Source organism: Neodiprion pinetum, chromosome 1, assembly GCF_021155775.2.
Source record: "Neodiprion pinetum isolate iyNeoPine1 chromosome 1, iyNeoPine1.2, whole genome shotgun sequence".
Lineage (NCBI taxonomy): Eukaryota > Metazoa > Arthropoda > Insecta > Hymenoptera > Diprionidae > Neodiprion > Neodiprion pinetum.
Window position 1 is genome coordinate 40,929,860 of NC_060232.1, and position 15,650 is coordinate 40,945,509.

A 15,650-nucleotide genomic window follows, 5' to 3' on the forward strand; every position below is an offset into this window, starting at 1 on the left:
AGAACAAATGGTTTGCCAGACAAGAATATAAGACGACCTGGCGAAGAGGAAAATTTCGGCACGGCGACGAGGCCGTTGCTGTTTTTCTATGCTAATGTATATTTCAAATGATTAACCTACCGAAATAGCTTCCCTGTTTACACTGTGTCGGATCCTTCTTCTATCAACTCACCCTGCAACTTTCGTATCCTCCTGAGGGGTTTCTCGGAGCCAGACCCTCTCTCCCGTAATCCCCTGCTCCTCTCGTCACGTAGGTTTAAAATCTTTAGGGCAATCGTTTTTCATTGTCCATAGATTAGATTTTCAACTACATAATAATGTCATTCTTTTCTGCTACGCTGTTTGTAGAAACTATCAACTACTCTCTATGATGATATTTACACATTTTCTATTGTTGTTAGGTGAACTTGGTATTATTTGGTGAAAATTTTCGACATAAATATTTTGTACAGGAGTTATTGATACGTGAAAATGTTGTATGCGAAATTGAAATTGATACTGGTGAGTTCAATAAATTAACGGAAATTATAATTGATTCAAAGTAAAGCAACAACAAGTAAATAGTTTTCAATTGATTTCCAAAATATTTCATTAAAGTTTTTCAAAATTGATGGTGTTCATCTCGAATGTTGAACAAAAATAGTTTATGGGCAAAATCGTCAGCTCCTTTGTACAATGCGCAATGCGGTCTGCGAGGAGGAATAACAGCATTTGCAATCGATCTCCTCTGTTCTCCGCAGCTGCTATACGATCCCGTACGAACTATAGATGCGAAGCAATAAATAATTCAGTTTACCCAATTTTTCGTAACAATCGACAGATTTGCTGATGCACGCAATGCACAAGAAGAGCGGAGAAAAACTGATTCGTGAAGAGATAACCACGCACGCCTTCAACTTCTTTTTCGCCAGGTTCGAAACTCCGTCAACCATCATATGCTTCGTATATCATCAACTAGCTGCTCATTCAGAAATCCCGAAGAAGGCAGACACCGAATTAGATCTCTCGCTCAAGGAGAATTCCAAGATGTCCTCCGGAACTATGAACTGGCTACATTACCTGGTCGTGATTCTCATCGATGCCTTGAGGTAGTTTCCACCTGAGATTATGATGGACTGCGTTAGTATCTGTGAGCTTGTGCTGGCACCAAATAATTGGGAAGGGGTCGTGATTGAACCTGGCTCACGTATCTGAATACCAATACTTGCTCTTCAAGTGAGCCCCAAGTACTTCCAGGATCTAGACAAATTTGTCCCAGAAAGATTGAGTGCCGAAAATAGGGGCAGGCCTAATCCCTTCACTTTGATACCCTTTGATACCGGTCCAAGAAACTGCTAAGAAAGCCGCTCGCCGTGGTGGAACCGAGAATTGTTATCTACAGTATTCTGTGGAAATACCGTGGCTACATCAGCTATAGGACCCACGTTCCCCTCGTCCTAAGAAAGGGCTTGGTGACTATACTGTCCGAACAGTGAGCTTGGTTCAAGTTGGAATCCAGAAACGGTGCGCGTTCGTGACCAATGGAAACCGGTGAATTATCTTCATTTTTGTTACAAATTTATAAAATGCAATGAGAATTGGACTGAAACTCATATTTGTCGCGTTGTCTTAAACAGAAAAATAAGAACGAATGACTTGAATATCGTTACCTAGGGCAATATAACTGTGCTAAGCACATTTGAAAAATAGTGCTATACACGCTACGCATGCACATAATCTGTCAAATTCATCTATGATTTTTTATTCTTCCATTACGATGTTTCCTTGCGCATATAATCCAGCCTATAACCAAAATGTGCCCAAAAGTAATTTCCTGCTCTACTTTTGACTGCGGAAGTTATTTATCACGCCCCAGGTATTCGATTACAGATAAAAAAAACAAAATATGGATTGTATTATAGTTTTTGTTTGAAATCAACATAACACTTACTATATATCATGTAGTCTGTAATGATACAGAAATCTTATCACCTCACCTATTTCGCAGTGAAATGATGAGAAACAGACAAATATGTTTCACTCAAACTGGGCCGAATATGTTAAACCAAAATGTTTACATCAAAGTTCAAATACATATGGGACAATATTATGTTTAGAATGCAAGCAAAATAATGAATAACGATACGTCAAAATGACCAGTCAGGTATCTTTTCTTGATTCCCTGGAAATTTTATTCAACGATTGGGTTAATTTTTTTATCAACAAGGGTGGCTGCAAGCCAAGAAAAAACACCTCCGATCCAACATCTGGCAATATAAATTCCTTGTCTATTCGACCGTAAACAATCATCCATTACCTTTGGACCTAACCGCCAAAACTATCACCGGTATGAATACAAGAAAGCGCAAATTTATTTAAAGATACTCGAGTAGGAACTTAGTCCAGCGTTCTAATCGATTGAGCATGTCCACATTTGACCAATTTCAAGGCTGGATTAATTTCTTACGCCAAAATCTTGAGATAATGTCACGTTCCGAGTATGCGCAATTATGCACGTGAGAAGACTCGTCAGTTTGGTTAGGGCGTAGCGTCACGTGGATAAGTGAAGTAATACACGTAGTGTGTAACCATACCACACTATCTCATTCTGTCGTCTGCTCTGAGCAAGCTACGCCCATATGTATTTCGTAATCTGGCGTATGTAATCTACGCTACGTGAACTGAGTTAGTGGCTCTCAACGCGTGGCGGAGCAATATCCACGTTGTTGTTGTTCAAGATGTAACAAATGATGAAAGGATGGTCTATCTTCCAATGTTTCCTGTTTCCAAGAGAAACGTTCGTTCATTCGACAGGCTGAAGGCCTTCGCAAACTCCGAAGTGTGGAGTGTCTAACGACTTCCAACATGAGTGAAATGAATTGCGATCACTGAACCGAGCCCAGCCAAGACAAGCACGACTGTCGACGATGAGAGCCGAAGTGAGTCATGTGATTCTGGCGGAGTAACGGTTTCAGCGTTCGACGTTTAACACTGTTCAGTAGCAGCCACAGACAAGCCGAATTAATCACTGGAAAACTTTGTAGTGTTGCTCCAAATACAATCGGAAGTGATCGCCGCGACTTGCAGAGAGAAGAAGCCGGATAAATAACTGGATCAGTTCTCCGAAAGTAACAAATGATGTTTGAGGGAGACATCGACTCGTGGTACTGGCTCATATTTCTAGTCAGTATGATAGCCGGATGGATCGGAACGCGTCTGTACGTCATGTACGCAAAGCAAATGGGACCGCCGAATATCGTGGAAAGAAGACAAACCTCGGGTCGAAATGCTCTGAACGAGAAAAAAAAATATTGACAAACGAGTTTGACACCTCACGATGAAAGTAAATAATAATGTGGAGCATTTTATAGTTGGCTTGAAATGCTTGTGATAAAAAGAAAGAAAAAAATACCAGTAATTGCATTTACGAAAAGCGAACAACTTTCATCATTGTGATCAATTTGTTACGAAATTTCTTATGTAGTGGAGTGCAAATTGTTGTGCTGTCAAATGACATGGTGGTTTCAACAAACATTTTACATTTACGAACAGGTTTCGATTAACTGCAACCTTCCATCAGAGTTGTCTTATTTGTATCATCGTACTAAATTACAAAAATACTTGGCTCTACTGAAACAATAATTATCTAGTTCACCTACTGGAGTTTGTTAAGAGTGCGATGAATTTAGTTTTGGAAAATTACATGATATTGCTCTAAATGTGAAATAAAAGAAAAGGAAATGAAGCCTGCAGGGATTAATCATTTCTGGACAGACCGATATCACTTGACCATCTACTCGATTTCGTCGCTCGGTTATTGTCGTCGAAACTGGTTGGACCAGGGACGAAATTTTCTTTGTAAACATCATCGATACCTAATTGAGTGCGTCGGGGCGATGATACGTTTTTCTTGATGGACACACATGGAGTCGCGTGAGCGTGTTCACGCGTGAGTAAGAGAGTATGGGTTCCCATAGATGCGGGCATATTTATTGTCAGTTATAGTCGGGAGCGTAGGGGTCATTTCCACTTAACGTGGGTAAGAAATACCGTAGGACGACAGGCGAGGCAACGGAGCGGCGAGAGCCACTCGGATGAAAAAGGAAAGACGCCAATCACTCCGCGTATTTACGATACGACGTTATTCCTCCATCGCTAGTCACACGTGTGCGTCACGAATATCGAGATACATCTATAGGAAATATAATATCTTGCCATTTATTTTTTCTTTCCTTTCTCCACTTTCCACATCTTTTATCAACGGTTCTTCGCTACGATTGACTATCCGCAGCATATCTGGATTCCAAAACGAACACAACCATTCCTTACTCTTCACCTAGATTTTGCGAATTTATGTTAAACTTCAGAGAAAAATCGAAATTTTCGTCCTCGACTTCAGAATCGATGCAATAAATTAGTCAACTTCACGTGCTCACCAACGCTTTCAACTCAATACGTTCGCTAATTAGATCCCTGGAATCATTTTTAAATCTGAAAATTATGTTAAATTGGGGCACTTGGCACACGAAGCAAGTTGACCCGATAAAAGTAATAAAAGTAAGTAAAAAGAAATGTCGGAAATTTTTATCCAATCGCATTATCTTAGAGAAATCATTATTCATGAAGGAGTACAATTTTTGGTCGTAAGAACCCCTCAGTGTTCCGAAATGCATTAGTCTTCAACCCCGCGCAATTTTTTGCAATCATCTGTTGTTGAGCACTTTAATGTACAAACGAATTTTTTTTAACTCACTACCTACGGATTACCAAACTTTGATTTTTTTATTTCGATTATTGCCTATGAGAAAATAAAACAAATGACGGAATTTAATTTCTTGCTACCAGTGTCGGTAAATTGGTACATGAATCGAATTTCATCATTATTCTTTCATGTATGCGTCATGTCTTGACCATCTCCACCTACAGAGCGTCTTTATACAAGCATACGTGGACTACCTCTGTAATAGGGCAATCAGTTCGCAGTTACAGCCCTATTAGTTCAATCATTAGTTGAGTTAGGTGTATTTTGGTAGCTGTATTCTAGAAAATAAAGTAATATTCTTCGAACGTGGGGTACAGAAAAGATTTCCGTGGATGAAAAACTTGTAGAAATGGCGAGACGTAAGTCCCTAAATCAGATAAACTTTCTCAGAGGTCCGACGGCAGCGAATTTTTATATTTACTTGCTCCATAGGCGTGTCTATTCATTTCGTTCTTCATTTTCCAAGTAGGCCCACCAAGTATAAGTAATTCCGAATTTCAGATTTCGCCAATAAATTCTTTAGTTTTCTTGTTGATTTCTTATTTCATGCGAAGAAGTTACGTACTTGACAGTGAGAATTTTGACTTGAATATTTTCCTCTAGGTGATGCTATCGTTGCTGGTGCTTATTAAAGTAAATTATCATTTTAGCGCTTTCTAAGTTGGAAAGTAAATTTGTCTTGATCCTTTCCGCTCTAATCTACTTGGCACAAGGATTTTGCATCTGATGTACTTTCTCAGAATTGGCCTTTCCTACGAATGGCATTGCCTCTATCGGTAAGGAAACATGGTCCTTTATGCCTTAGTCTTCACCAACTGGCAACTTAACGACCTTGCCATCTGCCATCGACCCGTACGGTAAATTTTACGGTAGTGACAAGCTACTTTTTATATCGGAAGCTAACATTATCGAGATGAAAGAATATGGGCTCTCAAGGCTCTTTAAACCGCAGCGCGACGTTACCATTGAACCTTGTGAAAGGCTGATCTGAGAGAGCGGCTACTGGCGAACTTTTTCGCCAAAATAGTAAACGAGTAAGAAAACGTTTCCTTTGCCCATTTATAATTTATAAACGAAATAAAAATAAGGACTTTTGAGCCACAGCACATGGCCATACCGAAATAATAATCTTTATTAATTATACTGTCAGATCATTCATTTTATTTTATCCATTTTCACACATTTTATTGCTTCATTATAATACAAACTACGCCACTGGTAAGAAAAGAGTCCTCTGGGATTGTGAAATCCTGAATTAAATGTAGCACATACGTGTAAGTAACTCAATATGCAAAGGGTGTCCGGAAAAAATTGTTCATTTTGGTCGAATTGATGATTAAATAAAGGAGAAAAGAGTGAAACTAGGAGTACTACTCTGCGAGAATGAAATTCAGGCTATGAGTAAAGAATAAAAATAATAGTAACATGAGATATATCTCGGATTTAAATACTTAATTAAAACAGGATTTCCTTGGTAGTAATTCAAGCCAAAATCCATCCTCTACACCCATGGTTAAAGACTTTTTAGAAAATCTCAGCGGAATCGGGGTTTTCGATGTCGGCTTTAAAACGAACTCTGCCAGCAAATGAGCTAAGATCAGCTTAATGCTCATCAAGGCGAATCGATCACCCAGACAAACTCTGAGGCCAACTCCGAAGGGTATATAAGTATAGGGTGTGATCTTGGCTTTGTTTACCTTATTGAAACGTTCCGGATCAAATTTTTCGGGATCCGGAAAGTACTTGGGATCGTGATGGATCGCGTAAATCGGAAAATAGACGACCATATTTGGCTGCAGAGTGAACGAATCGATCCCGGGAAGAGCAGGAGGTAATTCAAAGGATTTGCGACATATCCTGTCGGTGAATGGCAGCGGTGGATATTTCCTGAGCGCTTCGGCGACAACGGCATCGAGATACTTCATGTCGTTGAGCGATTCGTACGATATGATTCCACGGTTATCCCGAAGGCACCGGTCAATCTCGTCCCGAAGACGATCCTGTATGTCCGGATTAACGGCCAGCTCGTAGGCGGTGTAACACATCAGCGTCGAGGAGGTGTCGAAACCGGCGAAGAAGGAATTGAACGCCTGGGCGATAACGTCGTCAACAGTGATGACTATGCCGTCGTTTTTCTTACTGGCCTGTGAAAGCAGGTGGATAACATCCGGCCTCGCGATGTTCAGCTTTTTTCTACTTGCCAAGTTCTCCTTGACAAAATCCTTGAAGAACTTTGCCGACTTTTCAGAGATGAGGGACATGCCCCACCAACGCGATAGCCGCGGACAAACGCGGAATAAAATAATTTTCGATAGAACCAACGAACTGCTTAGATCCGTGGCCCGTTTACCCCAAGTGTGAAAAGCGTTGTTTTTATCCTCCATACAATTGACCCTCAAGCCAAATGCTGCTGTGGCTATGGCGTCGGCGGTGAATCGTGTAAAGGCATCTTTCATTTCTATCGACGAAGTCTGCTCAGGATGTCGCAAAAGGTAGGCAACGAAGTCGGTCGCGGTCTCTGACACGAGCTCGGACATGAACTTGATCTTGCTGGACGTAAAGGCCGGTCTAATCACGGCGTTCATTTCCTTCCATCGGCTACCCGTCACAAAATACATCATTTTTCCGAAAAACGAATCGGTATTCTCGCCAACGACAGGCTTGTGATCCGGAAACTCTTCAAACTGTTTGACGCCAAGCTGCTTTATGAGCTCGGGATCTCTGACGAGAATGGACGGCGTGTTGAAGTCCATCATTCCTATGTATTTCGACTCCATGTCTATGGTGTATAAATACTTTTGAAAATCGGGTAGCGCCAGTTTCCGTAGAAACAACGGCATGTAACTTCCCAGGAAGGGCACTGAGCTTGCAGCTGGGACACCCCTGAGCTGCCAATAAAAAATTCTCCCTCGTACCCAGGTCACGAATACTGTTAAAGCGCCGACGCCGAGAAGCAGGAGTGTCGTTGAAACCGTATCCATGGTTTCAAAAAAAATTCACTAGTCGTTCGGAAATTTTAACCCGATACGGAAAAATGGATGGGATTACTGCGCGAACTATTTCACCGAATCTTGGCGCTCGATGACTACAGCCTCTTAATTTCACCGGACGAGTTTTATCGGGATCTAAACCGTTGGGGGAAGGACAACGCAGGTTCCTCGGGTGGCAAGGAACAAGTGGGAGGCCTTGTATGCTAATCGACACGCAATCCTGCAAAACAACACGTCACGAGCGCACGGACCATGCGTATGAAACCTCGACGGGAATAATGTACGCATCCGTTCGTTCAGCTTTAAGCTTTAGCCCTCTGCAATTTACAGGTGCATGGCAGTCTTATACTTTTTGCTAGATAGTAAACCTGCTCTGCACTCCATCTGTCTGTCAAGCCTACACTCGGAAAAAACTTTTTGCTTCTTTACAATAATCAATTTGTAGATGCATTGTGTATAAAATATTCTCGAGGGAACACAACATTTTGTTGTGGATACCAAGAGTCATGAAAATTGTTAAAGTAGTTGCATAAATTCTACGAATTTACTATTGCGATTTCCTAGAATCCATGCCATTTCTTTATTTCTGCGTCAAATTCAAATGTGTTGGATTGTTTTTGTTCAGAATTTCGTATAGAATGGAGCTGTTAAGCCTTTTTTTGCGTTTGAGATACGTGGACTTCCGATACTTGGAGCTATATACCTCAACGTCGAAATCGACCAGCCCACCCCCTAGTCTTCTCGTAATGTTTGATTCTGACTATCGAGCCTATTCATCCTCAACCACATTTAGCGAATCTGGTATAATAGGTACTGGAATGCTGAAGGAACAAAGTATATCAATAATCAAGGCAAATCACTCACCTATGAAGATGAAAATCTGATGATGGGAGTATCGAAGAAGCATTGAGATGGAGACAGTCTGAAACAAAAATAAGAAAATGACAAATATATCAGGGTGGATGATTATCAAAGGAACATAACAGTGTCATCATTCGACAAACCTTATCTTATTATAATCTGATTCGTGAACCGAAATGGCTATGGTCAAAATATTCGGCGGATAGAGAGAATGATTTAAAATTACCAATTAATTTACAACGAAGTGTTAATTCTAGAAATTAGTGTAGTTAAAGTCACGGATAATACTGTAGCAAAACTCAGTGCCCGCTGATTTTATGCGGACTGTATTATACATTCAATTGTATGGGGCATCCTACATCGAATTAGCAGTAGATAATTTTTTGGTTTGATGTTCTTACCAACCCAAAAGGGTCACAGCGATTTTTTCAGATTTTCTTCAGCAACTAGTGAAATTTATACATAATCGCGAAATTCATTACGAAAATGCAACTGATTCAATGATTTGAAATGTGATTTTTGAGCAACCCACGATAATGGGATCTCAATATTTTTAGTTTTCCCATGTTGGAATTGTTTTTGCTTTTTTTATATGCCTCGATATAGATTGCACAATCACATTATTTTCATAACTCCGTGATCTATTTGGATCGGGGAATAGAAAAAAAAAAAAAAACTCCAATTCGGACATGGAGAAACAAAAAAATTAGGAAAAAAATAGTAAACATCAAGATCCCGTTATCGTGTGGTGCTTGAAAATCACATTTCGAATCATAGAATCTGTGAGAACTTTTTCAGATTTTTGTAAATAGCGTTTTCGGAATTGGTTTTTCAATTTTTGTTTTCAAATTTCACCGGTGACTCAAATAATCTGACAAAAATTCCGAATCCTTTTGGGACGATATGAACATCATGCTAAAAAATGATTGAAATCGAAGAGTATGAGGTACATGGGCTGCTAATTTGACCTGGAACGCACCATATACATATGTGTAAAGCGTCATAATATACGTTACAGGTGTGACTGCACCTAGAGTGTATGCAGGTACAATTTGCACGTATAAAAATATCCTTATAGGTACATATAAACGCGTACGTGTAGGTACATAAAATATAAGAGAAGTGAGCGCGAAACCCGTTCGATAATTCTAGTAAAAGGACAAGCGTGAGCTTTAGAGACAAATTGTAGCCGGCAAATTGCAAATCGCATATTGGGAATTGCAATGCACGCGTTAACGGATCGAGCGCAGCGAATAATAGAATCGAGCGGTGAATAACGCCGCTTGAATCCGCACCTGCATCCCCTTGAAAGAAGTAAATCTATTATTCGCAACGAGCAGCCTTCTCACAATCAGCTTGCAGATCTGAAGACCTTGGTTTTAATTATTCCTGAAACACCCTCTCTGCCTCTCACCTCACTAGCGTTTATAAAAGTAAGAAAACTGGAAATCAGAAAAATTTATGAAACGATATGTAATTCAACGACGCGAAATTCTTTTCTGATTTTATGTCCCGAAAAAAACACAGATGCCTTGACAAACATTCTACATTTTCAGATTTGCCAGGCTGCTCGGGACTCCAATGGCCAGTAAGCTAAAAATAATCGACGCATCGATTAATCGAGTCCAAAAAAATAATTGAACACGACTCGATTGAATCGGTAAAAATTTATCGATCAATCGATTATTTCGTATTTTTTTAAAACCGTGCATTTGAAAACAAAATTTCGTAAATTTCAAGACACATTCTTGATGGCAGAATTTTTTTTTTCTTTTGACCAGTCATGGTTTCATTCAAAATATTTTACAATTTTAGGTGAAAATTATGCGATCAGTAATTAATAGCACTATTTAATTTAGTGAAATTACGAAACACATTGGTGATACAAATATTGTAAACCTGGATATCATTGTTTGATTTATAATCTGAGAATTGAATATATTGATTTTGAATTACAGTTTGTTAAATTTACTATACGAGTTTAGTAACTTTATGGTAAATGTATACACTAAAACTGTGAATTGAATAAAGTCGATAAAAACGGTTCGATAATTGATTTCATTGAGTTTCAGACATCATTTTAACAACTTCTCAGTAACTGGTACTAGACAAAAACGCCGTTTAGGATCGAATAGAAGAATTACCAAATTATTTGTTTCATACCCGGGTCAATGATAGCTTATGGGGAAGATATTTGCAAAATTCCTACTTACGATACAATTTTTAATGATTTTACGAACCCACTAGCTAAATTCAGTCAATTTTCAGAACGTGTCGGTAAATTTACGGTGTAATAGTCACAAATTTAAAATTCGATTACTACTTCCAAAATATACATGGTCATTTTTTGGGCAATGCGCAAATGTGATATTGTTAGGGATTTCGGAAGAAAATGACGTAATTTCCAAAAACTGTTGAGAAACTTTTCAAATACAGTACGGTCAACATTTTAGAATTCAGTTTTAGGAAATTCGAAATCAGACTAATTGCAGAGCAAAATTAATAGAGATGTACATTTATATCTTTTGCCACAATATATTTTTCATTTTAACAGGCTCTAATCGAATTTCTTTGTACATGTGTATGGTAATTTTAGCAGTATGTTTAGTCAATTTCAAATGCCGTATGGTAAAATTATAGTAAATTTACAAATGTAACAAATTTTCCACAACAATTTAATATATTCAAAATATGCTTTTACGTTTTTCTAAGCAAGAAAAAATTTTAAAACCGATTTCAAATTTAATGAAAATGCTAAGTAATTCACTTGCAAACACCAAATTTTTACTTTTGCGTAGTAAATATGTGGAAAATTTCGAACATTTTCAGTAGTGTAGGTATAGTTGACGCATTTGGAGAATTTAAACGGAAAAGCAATGCAATTCGAATACGAGAATACGTGTAACGATGTACGTCGCAGGTAATATGATTAATTCAGTGCCGTTATCAATACAAGATAGAATTTTCAATCGGAACACTCTTAGAATTCCAAGCCTAGAAGTCTACTGGGTGCAGGCATTCGAAATAATTTCCCTACTTTCGCCACCAGTATCGTGTTTTCAACCCCCCGAATTCACCACAACGAACATCGAAGACTTTGATTGCTTCAAGAAATTATTATTGATATAAGCTCAAGATGTTCAGGATTTTTCTCAGATACAATAGCAATCCTGGTAAATCATTTGAAAAGTGAAAATTTTATGTTAAAATTTCATTAATTTCAGGGTGCTTTGGGAAAATAATCGACTGCGAAAACTCGATGTAATCATTACCTGATGTATCAAGTATAATGTCCTCGATATCAAGCAGATTTCAAAGTATCGTAATTTCGTGCAAAATTTTTAATAATCGTTTCATTTTTATTAACAAGTTATTTCGCGTGATTTGGTCGATAACAAAGTTACAACTCTGCGTGAGATGAACAGTTCAGAATATCCGTCAAACGAAATTTGGTTTTGAATTTACGGGGGGGGGAGGTGATTCACCTTGTTACCATCGCATCTCTATGAAGCATCCCACTTTCTTGTGGTTGCTGTACATGGACACCTGAGTTTGTGATTTACAATTGAATAACAACAGAGGACAGGTTTGTCCAGTTAACGCTGCCAAAATCGAGGATGAATACAAAATTTTCATTCCGCAATGAAATCTTTATCGCGTCAAAATAACCGAATGAAAATAATCGAGGAGAAAAAATGAAAGTCCTACACCGTCATAGTTGACTTCACCTAGACCGAAATTCCAGCCGTTCCCATTTGAAATGGGAGGGGGGTTGAAGCGTGTCTGCGGCCGGGCGTAAGAATCGCGAATGAAAACGAGGGTGCTTCTCGGCAAGATCGATTAGCCTTATGAATTATGAATTCTCGCTGATGGATGGTCACCGCTTTCATCTACCTAAACCGGCAACTTCGCCAAGACTAACCCTTTTCCCTCTGCACCCACGCGATTTCCCCGTATATATAACTACCTGACTTTTTATTCTCTGTATGCGTGATCGATCGGTGCATTGAACGTTTATTCTCCCAGTATCCCTCTTTTCTCTCGATTCATACTATTTTTTCATTTTTTATTACTGCTTTCTTCTCTTCTCCTTTTTTGTTTGGATTTCATTGCTCTGCGACTTTTTTCCTCCTGCGGGTTATAACAGTTATACTTTTTTTTGGTGAAGAACTGAAAATCGGAGTAAGAGTAAGAGATTCTCATCCACGTTGCGCTTCGCGCAATCTACATTTTTCATGTTATTTTTAATATAGTCGTGGCCATATTAAATACCGCAACTGGGAGTTCACATTCAGCAGTGTTAAACCTCCCGAGCTGATCTCTGAACCCAAAACTTGGTCACAATCACCCGAAAAATGACTAATGTTTTGAAATAAAGGATGAATGTATCAGAAGCGGCTCCTAGTTTCAAGGTCTCAATATGACTGGGAAATGAGCTGAACGTTTTATTTACTAGGCAGAAAGGAGTGTGTTAACCCTTTAATTCATGTTGGGATGCTCAGCGTCACACCTTTTTTTTTGCAGGTTTTTATTTGTTAAACTACTTTTTTAGTAACAACTGCCAAGTCCTGATTTCACACGGTCCCGGAAATATTTCCGAATCTAATAAAAAATGTTAAATTTACTTATTCAATGATTGCAAAAATAGCACATCCAAACAAATGGTCGAAATTCGTACTTTTCCACGAAAAAAAGAATTTTCTGCTAATCCGCCATGAATATCCAAATGCCAATTTCTACACAAGATTACTACACGCCAAAATATTGCCCAGAAATTTTTCACAATTTCTCTTGTTTTGTTTGTCCGCCATATTGGATCCGCCATTTCGAATCTTTGAATTTCGAGTTCAGATTCGTAATCAGCGACCCCAAGAGCCCACGTATGCAAAATTTCAAATGATTCACATCTAAGGAAAAATGTATTCATGAAAAGGTTGAAAGTCAATGTGGATGGTTGCAAAATTTGGTAAAACCTGAATAGTTTCCCTCAATGCAAAGCCCCCCCATGAAGAAGTGTAAGTACCCAATTCATTTTCTCAGAATTTGCAAATTCAAGCAAATATACATGCCAGGAGTCTCCGGTGAAAGTGGCAAAATTCGTTTCATCGATATATAATAATACACATGATCCAAAGATGCGACCGCAGAATGAAATCTGTTATACAGGAAAATTAACGAGTATCCCTCCAGCCTGTTTCGCTCGCGGTGAACCAGGGCGAAGTTGACGGGAGGGTGAGAAAGCAAGGGGTGAATGGTAGGAGCGACAGTCCGATACACGTGACGTAGAGACGGTAGCTGGATGTTGCTCACGTTTCACTCACGTGGCCCGACACGAGCGACGGGCTAGTGGAATGGGGCGAAACAGGGAAATTAGAGGTGGAGAATTTTCGCCGCAAGTTTAACCACGTTGTCGAAATAACTGTTACCGAATCGATCTGCGCTTACTTGGAGCTTACAAGGAAAGTGTCTGGGGGTGTTTTTCTCTGATCGAAAATTTGGAACTTCTGATGCGTAGTTCCATCTACTGGGCTTTCCTTCGGTCTATTTGAAACTTCGCAAAATTCGCAGTTTATTGCTTCATTGTTACTCTGAAATAATAATTTATAGGTTTCACTTTCTTCTGTAAGATCCCGTGATCGAGACTTCAACGGAGGACAACGATTTTTGATACTTGAGGTAAAAAGACGCGAATGATTCTATTTACTATGGCATTTCACTCGACTGCGAACTGCTTGTATGATCAATTTTACCCGGAGTGAAGAGAGGCCTATGAGACGAAACTACGCATCACAGGCTTCGTAGCTTAGTCGAAGGGAACGACCCTAGAAGTTTGAGTTGAACCAATGATCCAGAGGTCTAACACTCTCCTTGTAAGTTCGAAGTCTCTCGTATTTATAGTATTGAGTAAAGGACAATAGTGCAGGAAATAAATTCAGATGCATTGCAATGTGCATTTTGGACATTTAAGCTAATCGTTGATCGAAGGATGGAAGTATCAAAGGTTTTACATGTAAATAGAAAGTTTTCGTCTCTTGAGCACCCGATGTAAGAATGTATGTAGACGAATGTTTACATGTTGGACATGTTTTACATGTAAAGTATGGAATGAAAATTCAAAGCTGTATATTTGTAATTAGGTGACAGAATGTTATTATACTTTTCTAGGACTAACGAATTTCGGGAAAAGTGAAGTTAACGTTACAATATTATTTCCCTATAATTTCTTCTGCGCTTGCTTCTTTGTTCTTCGGATCTTTTACCTCGGGTATTTTCTTATTTCTCCCTCTTCTCATTTATTCTTTATACGAATAATCGACCGAAACCTGCACAGGAATGTCCCCACTATTGGCCGATCATTTGTGTTTATGCAAACATAAAACCTCGACCTCGACCCTGACGGGGTTGGAAGGGATACCAACCTGACACAATGCATCGCAGATGCAAGATTCCACAGACAATAAGCTGATTGTAGAACTTCACAAAACGACACAGCTATTAATCAAGGCGCATAAAGAAAACCGGTTCAACGACAAGGTTTAGCTGCCAAAAATAAAGCTTTTCGGCGGAAGCAGGCAATACATAAACCACTTTCTGAATAGCCTGCACGGCTATTGAAACGACTTTAATTCCCATGCACTTTGTTTATTATACGAACAGACAAGTAACGAGGCCTCATCAAAACCGCACGCCGCAACCTCTTTTTTTAAACCAAAAACTTTACAAACATTTCTGACACTTCGACTTCGTTAACGTTTTTATGCATATGTAGATATTCTACAAGTTCCAAGCGTCTTACTCAAAATGGTCATTAAAGATTACATGCACTTAGTGACAACTTGTCGGTGAAATAAGTAATTGTTTTGTCTTATCGATTAGACAATTACACCAGTAATATGTTCAGTGACGTCAAGTCGTAAATGCAAATTGAACGCTTCTGAGAACCGCAAGAATGCGGTGGAACTTGGCAGAAATCTTAAATAATAATTATACAATCTTGTTTACTTGATCGAAGTTTACCTGCACTAGTCATGATAAAAATGTGGCGTAATTCAATCCGG

The 15,650-nt window shown here is 39.0% G+C and overlaps 2 protein-coding genes across 10 annotated transcripts in view; both read right to left on the minus strand.

The window, feature by feature from the left end:
- The window catches only part of LOC124225034 (membralin), an 80,007-nt gene that overhangs the window by 53,901 nt on the left and 10,456 nt on the right, over positions 1–15,650 (minus strand). For all 9 annotated transcript variants that reach the window (XM_046637431.2, XM_046637433.2, XM_069133017.1 and 6 more), the window contains exon 8: positions 8,596–8,653. In XM_046637431.2, coding sequence (XP_046493387.1) covers positions 8,596–8,653 — 58 coding nt within the window. The remainder of the gene's footprint in view (positions 1–8,595; positions 8,654–15,650) is intronic.
- On the minus strand, positions 5,893–8,038 carry LOC124225035 (cytochrome P450 9e2-like). Its single transcript, XM_046637436.2, has one exon. The coding sequence runs from the start codon at positions 7,720–7,722 to the stop codon at positions 6,193–6,195; it is 1,530 nt and encodes a 509-aa protein (XP_046493392.1). The 5' UTR covers positions 7,723–8,038; the 3' UTR covers positions 5,893–6,192.

Coding starts and splice junctions, on each gene's coding strand:
- LOC124225035 (XM_046637436.2), bottom strand. CDS start 7,722: ATGGATACGGTTTCAACGACACTCCTGCTTCTCGGCGTCGGCGCTTTA.